The 12883-nt window shown below is 39.2% G+C and overlaps 2 protein-coding genes across 12 annotated transcripts; one reads left to right on the top strand and one right to left on the bottom strand.

Annotated features, from left to right (window-relative positions):
- Window positions 1-2225: 2225 nt before the first annotated feature.
- On the bottom strand, window positions 2226-4049 carry LOC147755477 (uncharacterized). The gene has a single exon (XM_086990460.1). It carries the CDS (start codon window positions 3692-3694, stop codon window positions 3194-3196), a length of 501 nt encoding a protein of 166 aa, XP_086846586.1. The 5' UTR covers window positions 3695-4049; the 3' UTR covers window positions 2226-3193.
- A 27-nt stretch (window positions 4050-4076) lies between these two features.
- LOC111251336 (uroporphyrinogen-III synthase-like) lies at window positions 4077-11062 on the top strand. Of its 11 annotated transcripts, none has more exons than XM_086990450.1 (9): window positions 4077-4217; window positions 4669-4754; window positions 5646-5851; window positions 6317-6445; window positions 6695-6824; window positions 7153-7298; window positions 7677-7793; window positions 8306-8399; window positions 10739-11062. In XM_086990450.1, exons 3-9 carry the CDS (start codon window positions 5714-5716, stop codon window positions 10768-10770), a joined length of 786 nt encoding a protein of 261 aa, XP_086846576.1. In that variant the 5' UTR covers window positions 4077-4217; window positions 4669-4754; window positions 5646-5713; the 3' UTR covers window positions 10771-11062. The 11 variants fall into 11 exon arrangements, with proteins under 11 accessions (XP_086846576.1, XP_086846575.1, XP_086846585.1 ...); XM_086990449.1 differs by having other exon boundaries at window positions 4669-4794; XM_086990458.1 differs by lacking the exon at window positions 4077-4217 and adding an exon at window positions 4241-4375.
- Window positions 11063-12883: the final 1821 nt, after the last annotated feature.

Raw genomic sequence — 12883 nt, 5'->3', positions numbered from 1 at the left:
TATACACAACGATTAATACTCTTTTTTATTATTATTATTATTAAGGTAATTTAGGTTAGCGAATGTAGATGGGCAGGTATAGTGAATCTAAGCCGAAACAGTAGCCGTAAAGATGACTCGCATAAATTCTGCTAACGGTAATATGTGCATGCAAGGACAAAAATAGCAGTGCATAGATATACGTAGACGGAAAACATCTCCGAACCATGGATAACACGTTCATAAACACGCACACACAGATTTACGCATGCGAGCGGTGCAACTGAAACAATTCTCAGTGTGGTCCAATTGGCGAGTTTAAATAACGATACGGTAAAAGGTTGACACGGACGGATTTTTATTGAAATGGCCTAAAAACCACAACAATTACAGCTAGCCTGTCCGTATAAACATTAGTGTCCTGTATCTTGTAGCAAGCAGCTCCTAATACCGTTACTACGGCATAATAATAATAATTCTTCATCGAAACCAGCAACAACGATACATAGAACGTGTAGCCCCGATGGAGCTGCCTACCAGTCAGCGAAGACCAGTTCAAATGCATCATCATATAAGTGTATTTGTGCCGTAAAACGACAATGATGGTCATAATAATAAATTCTCCAGTGTGATGACACGAGCTTTTGTAGTTATTTTTTCTAATAAACCGATAAAAAATAGTAACAAATAAGGAATTTGCTTTCATGTAGTGGCGAGTGAGTTCTGTGGCACGAAGCTTTCAGGTCTTTCAGTGATGTAAAAAAAGACTCGTAGGAGCCGGAAAATCGTTAGGGACCAGGGGTTGGCTAAGGGAAGAATTGCATAATCTATTCATGTGTAGTCTTTTGCATGAAAACGTGAGTATTGTAAACTGATTGTTTTGTGTCTTGCTAAGGCCATATGTATAAGTGAAACATAAAAAATAAAATAGGAACAGGCAAGGTATCAGTTATAGTGTACATGTTTACAGGCATCGCGCTAGTTCCACAGAGAGTCACAATTGCACAATGAATGGGTAGTGGAAGTTGAGCTGTTTTGAAACAGTCAAGAAAATAAGTCAGTGTCAAAGTCAAGGAAACTAAGGTGTTATTGGCTTACATTATAGCACATGCTCTTAATATCCAATAGCAGTAAACGAAGCGGATTTAGTGTTTCTCGCACACTCACTCCAGTCAGCGTTATCGCTATTGTACAGTAGTCTCCCATGAGACTGAACAGTTGAAAGTCTGTGAGGCGCTTTAGGCCGAGGGTCGGCTAGTAAAATAACTATTGATTAACAATCTGACGTCTATGCCATCACCTAGAAAGACCATTAAACGCCATATCGATTTCATATGGAACTATATTATATGGCTCAAGTACTAAATCGAAACGCAAATGGCAGGAACAGTTAATGCGTTATTTTTTATTTTACTTTCCCACTTTTTTTTGACAAAGTCTACCGCGATCATATCTAAATAGAGTTGAATTAGGAATTAAAATGTAAATGTACTACAGCATGACATTGTGAACAATGCTAAAAACAGAGGAACTGCCTGACTTTTGATATGGGTATATCTTCATATAATCTTTTTTGCTAATGGCGACAATGTAGATATGTAGGTTGAAATGGTATAACATACAAGATCGGACGTAAGTACTTTGGGTTTAGTTTCGACGTTTTACTAGAAGGGTAATCAAGATATCAAGATAAAGAGGGAAAATGTCATAAACCGGGTATATCTAGATCTGAAACTTTAATGAGACGCATGGTGTTTTATTAGTTGTACACCACCGTACGCACAGCCCTATAACAATAAATATGCACTGGAAACGATAATTTTGATACCGTGCAATCAAAATCCTGAGCGTAACCATTATCAACAATACATAGCAAAACTCCTAATCCAAGGAAGAGATGCATGTTCTTCTAAACAATTCTTTTAAGCTGAAAATTATTTGATGAAGCTTACGATGCTTAAGTGAAATGATCAAAGTAATATTTTTGTGTTTTATGAACATTAAGTCCCAGGACTAGTATAGTTATTAGGTAGAAATGTTGCACATTTTGAGCCTACATGGTAAAGTTCTTAAGGTATATAGACAAGGCCGAAGAGGACTAAATCATAGTTACTGCTATTTACTGTCTTCATTAGATATACTATATAAATTACATATACATATTCGCTACATAATGGAGCATAATATTGTCAGTCTATAACTCAGACTAAATCATTATGCGATTGATGAAAGTAATACGCATGAAAGCTTGCAATAAGTCCACGATTGGACCTATCTTTATTCATTTTATAAAATGTTCTACATTGGCCAGTTCGTAAGCCTACACTGGCCATACGTCTATTAATTGCTGCGTTTATGCGGCCCATAAAATGGGCTACATTCGAATTTTAGGCATGAAAATAACGTCTTGAGTGCGAAAACAACTTGACCTTCAAAATGGTAGGTCTACCAGGTATTGTCTCACCATACGATTGGGCAGCTGCCGAAGATAATCATATCAACAATTTGTAGACCCCCCTCACCAACATCATAAGAAAACTTTTGTAAGCAACAGCATATAAATATACGAGACTTATTTATACTTCACATTTACAACGATTCAGTCAACGACTGTTCAGACAACAGACTGTATTTATATTACTTCAACTTAAAATTTATACAGTTCTTTTGACAGGTCGTTCATCATGATCATTGCGAAGGCCTTTTTAATGTGAGTCTTTAAACCAAGCCATATTTTAAATAGCGCAATTAACGGATCCGTTGATCCTTACTCCGTCCTGCACCATGAGTAAAAGCCCCCTCTTAGACCGCATGTGTCACTTGCAACATCAGCGGGACAACTACCAATAAGTAACGCTCACCCAACACAAATGTTCCATTGTACCTGTAAATGGACTATTATCGAAGATCGCATGAGAGGAACAAGCTGCCATTCTGAGGAAACCCTTCTAGCACCTTACTTATTCATCTAACTAGCAAGCCAAGTAAAATTCTGTACTGTCCATATGCAGTCTATGCACTGACGCACAATTATTTATGCAATACGGAATAGAATCATTAGAGTGAAGTACTGACGAACGCGAAAAAATCCTTATTATGGAGTATGGTGATATACAATGGCTTGCTGTACGACTGGGCCTTTCCAACCATTGATTTCACCCTTCCTTAAAGCTATCTCCCAGTATGTACATCGTACTCGATCTTTTTAGCTGGCTTACTTTATTGAAGCCATGTCCATAAAATCACAATTATCGCAAGCTAGAAACAGATTCTTTTCGAAAAATAGAAATTCGCCCGGATGTACACAGCCTGTCGCTGTGTGAATACCATGAATCTGCTCCAGTGCTTCATGAAATTCCTTCCAGCTCATGTTTACTTCTATTCCGCACGCATCACAGGAGATCAGCCTCACGCCGAACGTATGTACGTGCATTTGTGCGTAGCATACCGGACACGCATGGGGAACGGGTAGATGGATTTCTTCGCACATTGCGAACTCTTGCTCGACCTGTTCCAGCATCAATTCTTGCTCTCGCAAGAGATCCTCTTCGAACTCATTTCGTTCGATGGCTGCACGGCGACGCGCCTCTACTTGTGCAGCTCGGGCCACCTTTTGTCGCTCGATTCTTTGTTGGCGTAATACCTCCTTCCATGGCGAACTTTTGGCTTTGTACAAAGCTTGAAAGCGGCTAACAACTTGTGTCGGCGCCATCATAGGATTAATGAAAGCTTGATCTAGTCGATATTAGTTGTGACAACAGCTATACTGGAAAACGGTCGTCGGCTGAACAAATTTCACTTCTAATGGGAATTGTTAGTTCGCGACATTTCTCACTCAACTGTTTCCGTAGCTAGACACAACAGCAGCTGAACCAGGAACGAGTCTCGTGCAAAACGGTTTACTGTTGACGGTGAATTCTATAGTACATCTTTACAGTTTCCAAGTGATAACGCTACCTGTGCATAGCTACAAAGAGGGGTAGCTTTCAAATCGATTCCCCTATTAAATCGTCACTCATTATTTTACAGCAGCATTGCGAACCGTTACACTGTTCAGGCGCTCAAAATGTGCCCCCGCGTTCAGCGATTAGCGGTTTCCGGACGCAATCGTTCAGCGTTTAGCTGGCTGGCTGGCTGGCTGGCTCCGGGCTAAATTGCCGAACGTAAACAACGGAACAAAAAGCACAGGTGCCGATATAAATTAGACACACCGACAAATACTGTCTTGCTACAAAACAGTACGTATTTCTGTCACATAGGATACCCCTTAGATTGGAATGTATCGATAGAATCACTATACCGTTTTCAATGTTATCTTGTGTCATTAGTCGATAGGTGGCAGCAACACCTTGCACACAGCTGCGTGCCAGAACGTTGACTTTAATCAATAACTGTAGTATGTGTACAATTAGCACCTCACCTCCAATTAAGGGTAATCAAGGGTTTGGAAAAATCTACCATTTGGTAACAGGGGCCTGTGAGTGTTTGCAAAAGCTCACTTAGGCGATGAACAACTGATTAAGTTCAAAACAGTCAGATATCGAATCATTTGGATCGATTGATGCGACGGTAGTCATTCGATTTTATCGTACGTCTCCGAAAAGCTTCAAAGTGAACACTATTTCCAAACTTGCTGTGAACCGTGATCTAACTAACGATAGTTTTTTTTTTTTTTTTGTTGACTTTCAGTGATCATTGGAAAACTGTATGCACCTACAGTTCCGACCACATATCGGAGGTGACATGCCTACGTTGGTATGAATTATACTTGAAAGGTGCGCTCGCTGTTAATTGGCATTAGCAGGACTTGACAAGGTGAAGGGAATCAAATTTCTGCATCTATTCTGTTTATTTCCAAGAGAATAAGGTGTTGGCTCCGTTTCAAGTATAAATTACTACGAAGTTGTATAAGTTCATGGTGAAATGCTGTAGACAACAGAACGCTGAAAAAAACATATAACAGCTAATGTTGTAATTTCTGCGATATGAGGTTGCCTGTCAGGTTGTACATTGTGGATGGCATTGTTTTTAAAAGAAATTGTGCGCTTAATTATAATCGCACTAATCGATAACATCGCATTTAGTACCTTTGTCAGTTTAGAGCAATCCGAACAGCACGCTGCACGCTTTTTCTACCGTTGCATTTCATTGTCGAGATGTGCTTATAAAGCCCTCTTCAAGGCCGTGTACGAAAAAAAATTATTTAAACAGAAGTACCTTTTGACAGATGACATCTGTGAGTATGATGATTGACCGTAGAGATTGTGTAGATAAGTCTGGTCCAGACAGTAACGAAATAATTACGGGCCTGGACGAGATCTTTTTTATGTATCGCTGTTTCATTTGGGATACACATTTTCCATCAGAATTCGTTTGCATGGTATTTTTTATGGTGCCAATAATAAGCTTGTTCAGTTCAGGTCAGTGAACTCCAAGTGGTCTACACGCTTATGAAAAAATGATTCTGCAGTGGCGCTACAACAGACTAGCGGGGCAAATAAACTCACGTTCTGGAACTAGTTATGAAGTATTTGTGTTTAGTGAGATTCACTTTGCGTTTTTCATCGCATACCTATTTCTAGAGTGGGTCGTCTATGCTTTCTTATCCGATCAAATAAAAAGCAATGTGTAACCATAGAAATCGCTTTATTTATTTCGTCCAAAAGCATCACTGCTAACAGGTCGAGGATTTTTTCACGATACTCAGATACTGCTAGGCGAAGAGCAGCGCAGTATGGGTGGCTTCAACGGAGCAGTGCTTCTTTTCAAAGGTGATGAGGTAGATCCTCAAGATCGCTACCTGATAACTCTCACAGAAGCAGGCTACCGCACCTTTCTTATACCGGTCTTGCAATTTAGCTTCATCAACCAGGCAAGTATCATAGCAAGCAGCCGCAATGCAAGTGGGTGTCAGTGACTGTGTAATGCAATTAGTATAGTGAGCGATCCAAGTCCGTTTAAACATTTGGCAGTCAAGTGTACATGGGACATACGATAGCTTCTTTTGAGCAACTTGAAGTATCGTTTTGAAGTAAGTATGATTGCCGCAGTAATTTCGACATGGCTAGGTGCGACTTTTGCACAATTTAAAGAATACTACGCTGTGCATAAGTCAAATTTGTCCCTTAATGCTAGAGCTTTAATACGGTGATAGCACGTTCGAATTCTGTACGATTAGAAATAGACCAGAAGAAAACCCGGCGTTTTCTAATAAACAAATTAGAGATTCACCAATCGTTTGAACTAAGACAGAAACCAGATCGAAGACAACATGGGAAGATTTTTAACTACTAATTAATAAAGCGTATTTCGTCATATTTACATTAACTTTTTGAAGGAGGAGCTATGTACTGCGCTGAAATCCGCCCATAAATATTCCGGCATCATCTTCTCGTCACCGCGCTGTGTACGGGCAGTAGAACAAGTTTGGTCCTTTAAAATTTACGAACACTGGAATGAACGAAAGGTATGCTCTTGCAATATAAAAATATTAGCTGGAGTAAATGCTTGTCGTTGAGCAACACGTTGTTCTTCACTTCCCCCATCATAGTCGTTTTTTTTTGCTTTGAGAACGTGCCTTGACATTACATACTCATGTCGGATAACTCCATGTATGAGTGAAAATGTGCTTTCACGATAGTTTACACAAAAATTGTTTTTAAGTGTTCTTAACCCTAGACCTGTTAAACTTGATGCTGAGTTCTCTATATGTTAGGTATTTGTCGTTGGACCATCGACTTCACGCGCGGTTAAGGACAGTCTTCATTTGCCTACCGAGGGTGAGGAAACAGGAAGTGCTGAAGCACTAGCCGTCCTGATTCGTAAATCACTAGGTGTCGATGAAAGTAAGCATCTGGAAGAGTTTTTTAATGTTTGTTGTCTAATTGTCGGAATTGTATGGCAGACTATTGAGTCCTTTCAGATACGATCTAGCTTGAAATTTTAAATTCCAGTAGTGCTCTAATTGTTCTTTTAGATTTGAGAAATTCAAGGAAAAGATTGCATCAATGTAATATTCAGTCAGATATTACTCATATATTTCTCCCGAACCGTGTGCCTTTATTCCTCACGAAGTTGAAACCGCTTCTATTTGGTCATGGTAATAGAATGATGAAGTGTCGCCACTGCGTGACTATTTTAATAGTGGTTAGAAAAATTCTGCTTTTCCTCCAGGTTCAAAGAAGAAGCTGCTGCCACTTTTGTACCCATGCAGTTCGCTAGCAGATGCAGACAACTTCACTGGTCTTCCAATCGAGAGAATTAGCGCCTACGAGACTGCCGACTGCGTTGATCTCCGTTCTATTGAGCAAGTGGCAAAGGTAACTCTGCTTTTGGCCGAGGCCACATTGTGTTACCAAAAGTGAGCCAGAAATACTGTTCCGTAAAAAGAATATAGGGTGAAACAGCGCCTTTTGCACTTATGCATTTTGCACTGCTGTCCTGTTGTGGCAATATGGTCACGCTTGAGTTTTACAAAACGCAGAAGGTTCGCCCCAAAATTACATTTAGAATGGCCTGAGGTTCATGAGGTTTGATTTTGTAATATACGTAAATAAAGAGGCACATCCTCATACTTTAACTTACTTTTTTTAATACGCATTTGTTAACATCAGGCCAGTGCATTGAAAGATCGACACAGACATATGTTCCATAATAACGATGCTGAGTGGCACTGAATTCGATAATGCGTTTCGCAGGAACGCGTCGTGTGTGCCTTTTTTAGTCCGTCGGGCGTTCGGGCCGCTGTTAAGGAGTTGCGCAAAAGGGGCCTTACGAAATTCCGTGCCGTTGCCATTGGAACAACCACAGCCCAAGTGAGTAAAAGACGTAATCTGATCAAATGTAAAATGTAGTTTACCTTCAGTTTATGAGTTATGCATGTAAAGCATAAGGTTTCTCGAAGGAGTTGTTGTCAATATATGTCGTATTGATATTTTTTCGCAATTGATAATTTGATATAAGAGGTAAAAATGCGCTTCTACAACTGTAAAGGCTATCTATCTACTAGACTATGTACTAGAGCACGCACACACAAGAGACTCGGCTTTTTCTGTGGGAATTTGTGATATTTATTAAATGATTATTGTCCATCGAAGAAGTTCTGTATGCTTGTAGGGACGCCTTTTCTTCCTGCAAAATCGCGCTTGTCACAAGATTGAAGATTCGCCTCTTGTGTTTCGCTCGATTATATTTCAACACACCGACCGTTTTTCACCGAGTTTTTTTTTTTTATCTACTTTCTTAGTGAATATGATCCGCAAGTGTTACGCGAATTGTCGGTAGGTTGTCCTAGTTACAGGGTTTTTGTTTTTGTTACGTCTTGCAGGCCCTTTCTAACGAGGGACACCCTGCAGACGAGATTTGTGAAAAGCCTAGTCCTGCAGCGTTGAAGTCGGCACTCAAGAAAGTTTGCAGTCGAGGTAAACGTCGGTGTGCTGTATCCTAACTACAGTAGGACATAATTCGCACGTTTGCAGATGATAGTCAATTACTGATTTCGTGTGAAAATACTCAAACCTTCATCGCTCCTATATGTATTAGTATTTATATGAGGAGCGAACCTCTTTCGTCGAACGTCCGCAAAAGCTCATACAACATAGAATCGACACGTCTTCTGTTATTCGAAACTTGCTTTTTACCGCAATGATCGATGATCATACCTTTGTAAATGGCCTTTATGTATGTAAGTTATTTTTTTTGCAATTTATTGGATGTGTGTAATGTCTGAGGATGCGAGCCAGAAACACGTTAGGTGTAAATAGGCAATGCACTATAGATCAACACTGGTTGTGAAAAATCCAATTGTTGACGTTTGCTGGAACTCACCAAGTTCTATCCATACATGGTTAATTGAATCTAGTTTACATTAGTTTTTAACCGCAATTAATTAGCGACATGTGCTTTAGAGTATCTTACAGCTTTTAGGGGACTATAATTTAGCTAGGCTCTGACTATATCGTAATGGTGTGCTGTTATGAAAATTCAATGAATTGCAACAAAGAACCATTGTTAATTATTATCATTATAAATCACAATTCACTTAGCGAGAATGTCTTATTCTGGTGTTCCCGGCGGAGAGAACAATGCGATAGTGGTTTTTTTTAACTCTGCCATCAGTGCGCAACGCGCAGCTGCCTAGGCTAATTTTCTTTTTTACATTTAGAACCAAGGCGTTCGGTAACGTGTTTGCCTACCTAACATAAAAACGCAAGAGGTCAGTTCAAAGTCGGGCATAGACGCACCTCGTTTTACGCTGCGGAAGGACAGAAGTCGTCTGAAGCAAGGCCCAATGCCCCAGCATTAATCGAAAAAAAATTCAAAACGTCAATTTGTTTTAGAACCAAAAAGGTACACCCTTTGCATTAGGACCGTCCTACGCGGGTGCCATAAGAAGCGATACGATTATAACATTAGCAAGAATTTCGCTCGTAATGCTGACACAGAAACTATACAACTACGCCTTGGGATCACCTTTACGGTGTCGTTGTGGCAACAAGGTGTAGGGATAACGCATCTGTTTAGGAATAGTGCGATTTTGATCCCACCTAACGCAGTTTCTAGTAAAAACTGTAAATGCACGAAGATGAATGTTATGAGAGGCGCAGAAAGATGTGTTATATTCTATGGTAGTGCGAGAGAGGGACAGAGGGACGACAGCAAAATTATTGTATTTTAAAGCATTTTAGATCGGTACGTCGCTGCAGGCCCATCTAGTAAAGAAATGTCTCCGGTGATTGAAGATATTTGCAGCTTGGCCAAAGTTGCCAATATTAGGCTATCATAGCGTGAAGTGGAATGAGGCCACAAGCTGCTCGATGTTTTTCTTAAGAATAACATCAGGTTCGAATGATCTGTATATATGCGTGAATTAAACGGATCTTGTTTTGTCTGACGTGTACGCTAAACACCAGTGTTGCTAAGACATCTATGAACTGCAGACGAGACGATTATCACCGCGTCAACGAAATCACAATTTCGAGCCGTTTTGTGTGGTTCCCGAAGCTGCCTGAGACGACGCCATTAGCCTTGTGCTAATTTGCGGCGTGTTAACCGATACAAACAACATATCATATACTGGCTTTCTGAATCTCATTTTGAATTAGTTTGAGACGTTTCGATGTACTAGGTCTGCTCTTGGTTTAGCCGCTCATGAAAAACATATTAAATACGTGTACACCTGTATACTTTACAGTCCCTTAAAATATATATATACTGACCTACTGAACAAATGGAGTGTCTAAATTAATTGTTACTATTAACTCTTTAATGTTATATATATATATATATATATATATATATATATATATATATATATGTGTGCGTTCGATTGCAATGCGTGGGTTTACTAATCTTTACTAATACCGTTTAATAATTTGTCCACGACAATCAAGCATACGAGGACTTCATCCAAGGTTTGTATGTAACTGTCCCCTTCTATCCAGGGACCCTACTTGTAAATGTTTAAGTTTTGGGTTCCCTTTCACGCTCACATAGTGAAAAAAGTTTACAGTGTTTAGTGCCCCCGTTTTGACGGTTACTATACGAGAAGTCACTAACTGGTCTGACTTCACCTTATACTAGAAATTGTGTATTACTGCAATTTTTTACGAATAACGTGACACTTTAACTATTAACGAATTGATTGTATTTGTTCGATGTAAGAAAAGCAAAAATAAAACACGCTATTTTGACAATCCACTGATGACAATGCGTTATGTTTTCTTTTTGGTTTTTCATGTGTGTCATGTGTTTGTTGTAGGCGACTGCTCGGAGGAATCAAAAGTCGGCTAAGTTTCTCTGTGATCCGACTTATAATTTGTAAAATATTCATTTCGAACAAATCGTATGATTAAATAAATACAGTCAGCGTACAACAGTGTTGGCAAGAAAAAAAAGTTGCTCGTATTGAGTCTCTTGTCAAGTGCGTATAACGTATACACTGCAGGCTAGTTTTCCGTTGTTAACTTCAACAGAACTTCCAGCCCGCTCGATTAATAGTAGTACATCTATGTTTGTGTAAAAGTTGTTTAAACGATTTTGCTAATAAACGCTCGCGCCCAACTTCAAGGTGATTAGTGTGCAAGGCTGAAGTTATCTTTTAGTCAGTGCATTATTATATAGAGTTTTCTGTATTTCACGTTGGAATCACGATAGGATCTACGGAAATATTGTGCGAAGACAATTTACCCGAAAGATGTTTGTTCTCAAATCGTTGTTTCCATTTAAAATGATCACATCAAACTCAATCCTTTTTTAGTTATACTGTGCGTTTAGTCCTTTCGGTTATATCTCTCGACCAATAGTAAAAGTACTGGAGGGGTAATGTTTAATGGCACAACTAAAATGGCGCGGAATTTGAAACATTTTTAGAAGGTTTTAATGATAGGGTTTTCGTTCAAGTTAGTGGTGCGTACTAAAAAGGTTGTAGCAATCTATGTGCAAATAATCACCAATTTATCTTTTACGACCATCTTTTCGGTCATTTCGGTCAAGCATTTGCTAGGATCTTCTCTCATGGCAATTTTTTTTGTAGATTTTCTTAGTTAGGCTGCGTAAGTTACTTTACCGTTGAAGCAAGTAGTTGAAATAGTCGCTAATTAGCGAGAATGAAGACTACATATGCAACACGTTAAATATCATCTACGGAGATTTAAGCCGCCGATATAGTCGCCGTAGATATGGTTGTCTCGCGTGAAAACCATAAGCTGAAGCATATTTGCATGGAAACAAATCGTTTACGAGGTCGCTAGGTAAGTATATATTGAAGCCGTTTCAGACAACGTGCGCCCTTTATTAATTTTTGAACAAAGACAGGACTCAGTGGCCTTATTCTCAATTGGTTCACACGAGACGTTGAAGTTGAACTTCACCTTAGCTCAACTCGTCCAAAATTATGCAGTTGTTAACAATCAATGGATAGTATCTTTTAATCGAACTAGCCTTAATTACTAAAGCGTGCTTCGTTTGACTGTAGTGTTTTTATGAGGAATTGTGCATTTTGTTCTGCTTTAGGTTTGCGAACTTCTAGAATATTTGGGTGCGATTGGGTGGTAACTGAATGTGCAGAATTTAATTTGTTAATACTGACTGGCAGTACGGAGGAACCCGATATTTTAGATGATCGAAGGTAATAGGTTGCTGTTGGTCTCGTACGCTGCTATGGGACCGTAGAGCCCGGGGGCCGAAGGTGAATATTTTGAGCACAATACATAAATACCTTCACGTAAAAGTAGGTGACAATGTTAGTCTCTAGCTGTTCTGCTGAAGCGTCCGAGGCAGGTCTGGTAAGATCTAACGTCGACGGAAAACGTCATGTGGTTGTCCTTTCAAAACTTGTTCTTATTATTTGTATTATTATTATTGTCTTTTTTTCAGAGAAAAACATTGTGGCATACCTGTTTCCGCTAGACCATAAACCGTATCATGGTGGTAACCGATTCGATTCAATTTTATAACCTTCAAAGGTAGAAAAAGGAGATACAATTGGTTAGCAGAAGTAGGATTTCGTCTACAAGGTAAACTTTAAAAGTCAAGAGTTCGATATCAAAATCGAAAGATAAGCTTTTTTTCTTTTATTAAAAAGAGAGTTTTAAACTAAGCGGAAATTATAAATATTTGGAAATGCATCGTCCTCGTCTGAAGTACGTGGAAAAGCTGTGAAGTGCACTCGCGATAACAGTCCTCATGTTAGTTTACATATGATAGTGGCCCAACGCAGTCGTAAAACGCGAAAAATATCAAACAATTCGATGGAAATATCGATTTTAAATTCGTGCGACAGAATTACGGCTGAATATAAGGGGTTTATTGAAATAAGCGATTTTCGAATATAAAAAGATAACTCCGAAATCCAGAATCTTAGAAGTAAATTAAACTTGAGCATGCAACTTATTTCTTGCTCAAA

The sequence above is a fragment of the Varroa destructor genome, unplaced genomic scaffold, assembly GCF_002443255.2.
Source record: "Varroa destructor unplaced genomic scaffold, Vdes_3.0 BEIS01000005.1, whole genome shotgun sequence".
Classification (NCBI taxonomy): Eukaryota; Metazoa; Arthropoda; class Arachnida; order Mesostigmata; family Varroidae; genus Varroa; species Varroa destructor.
Note: the sequence above shows the minus strand (reverse complement) of the source record. Positions and strands in the feature narration are given on the sequence as shown.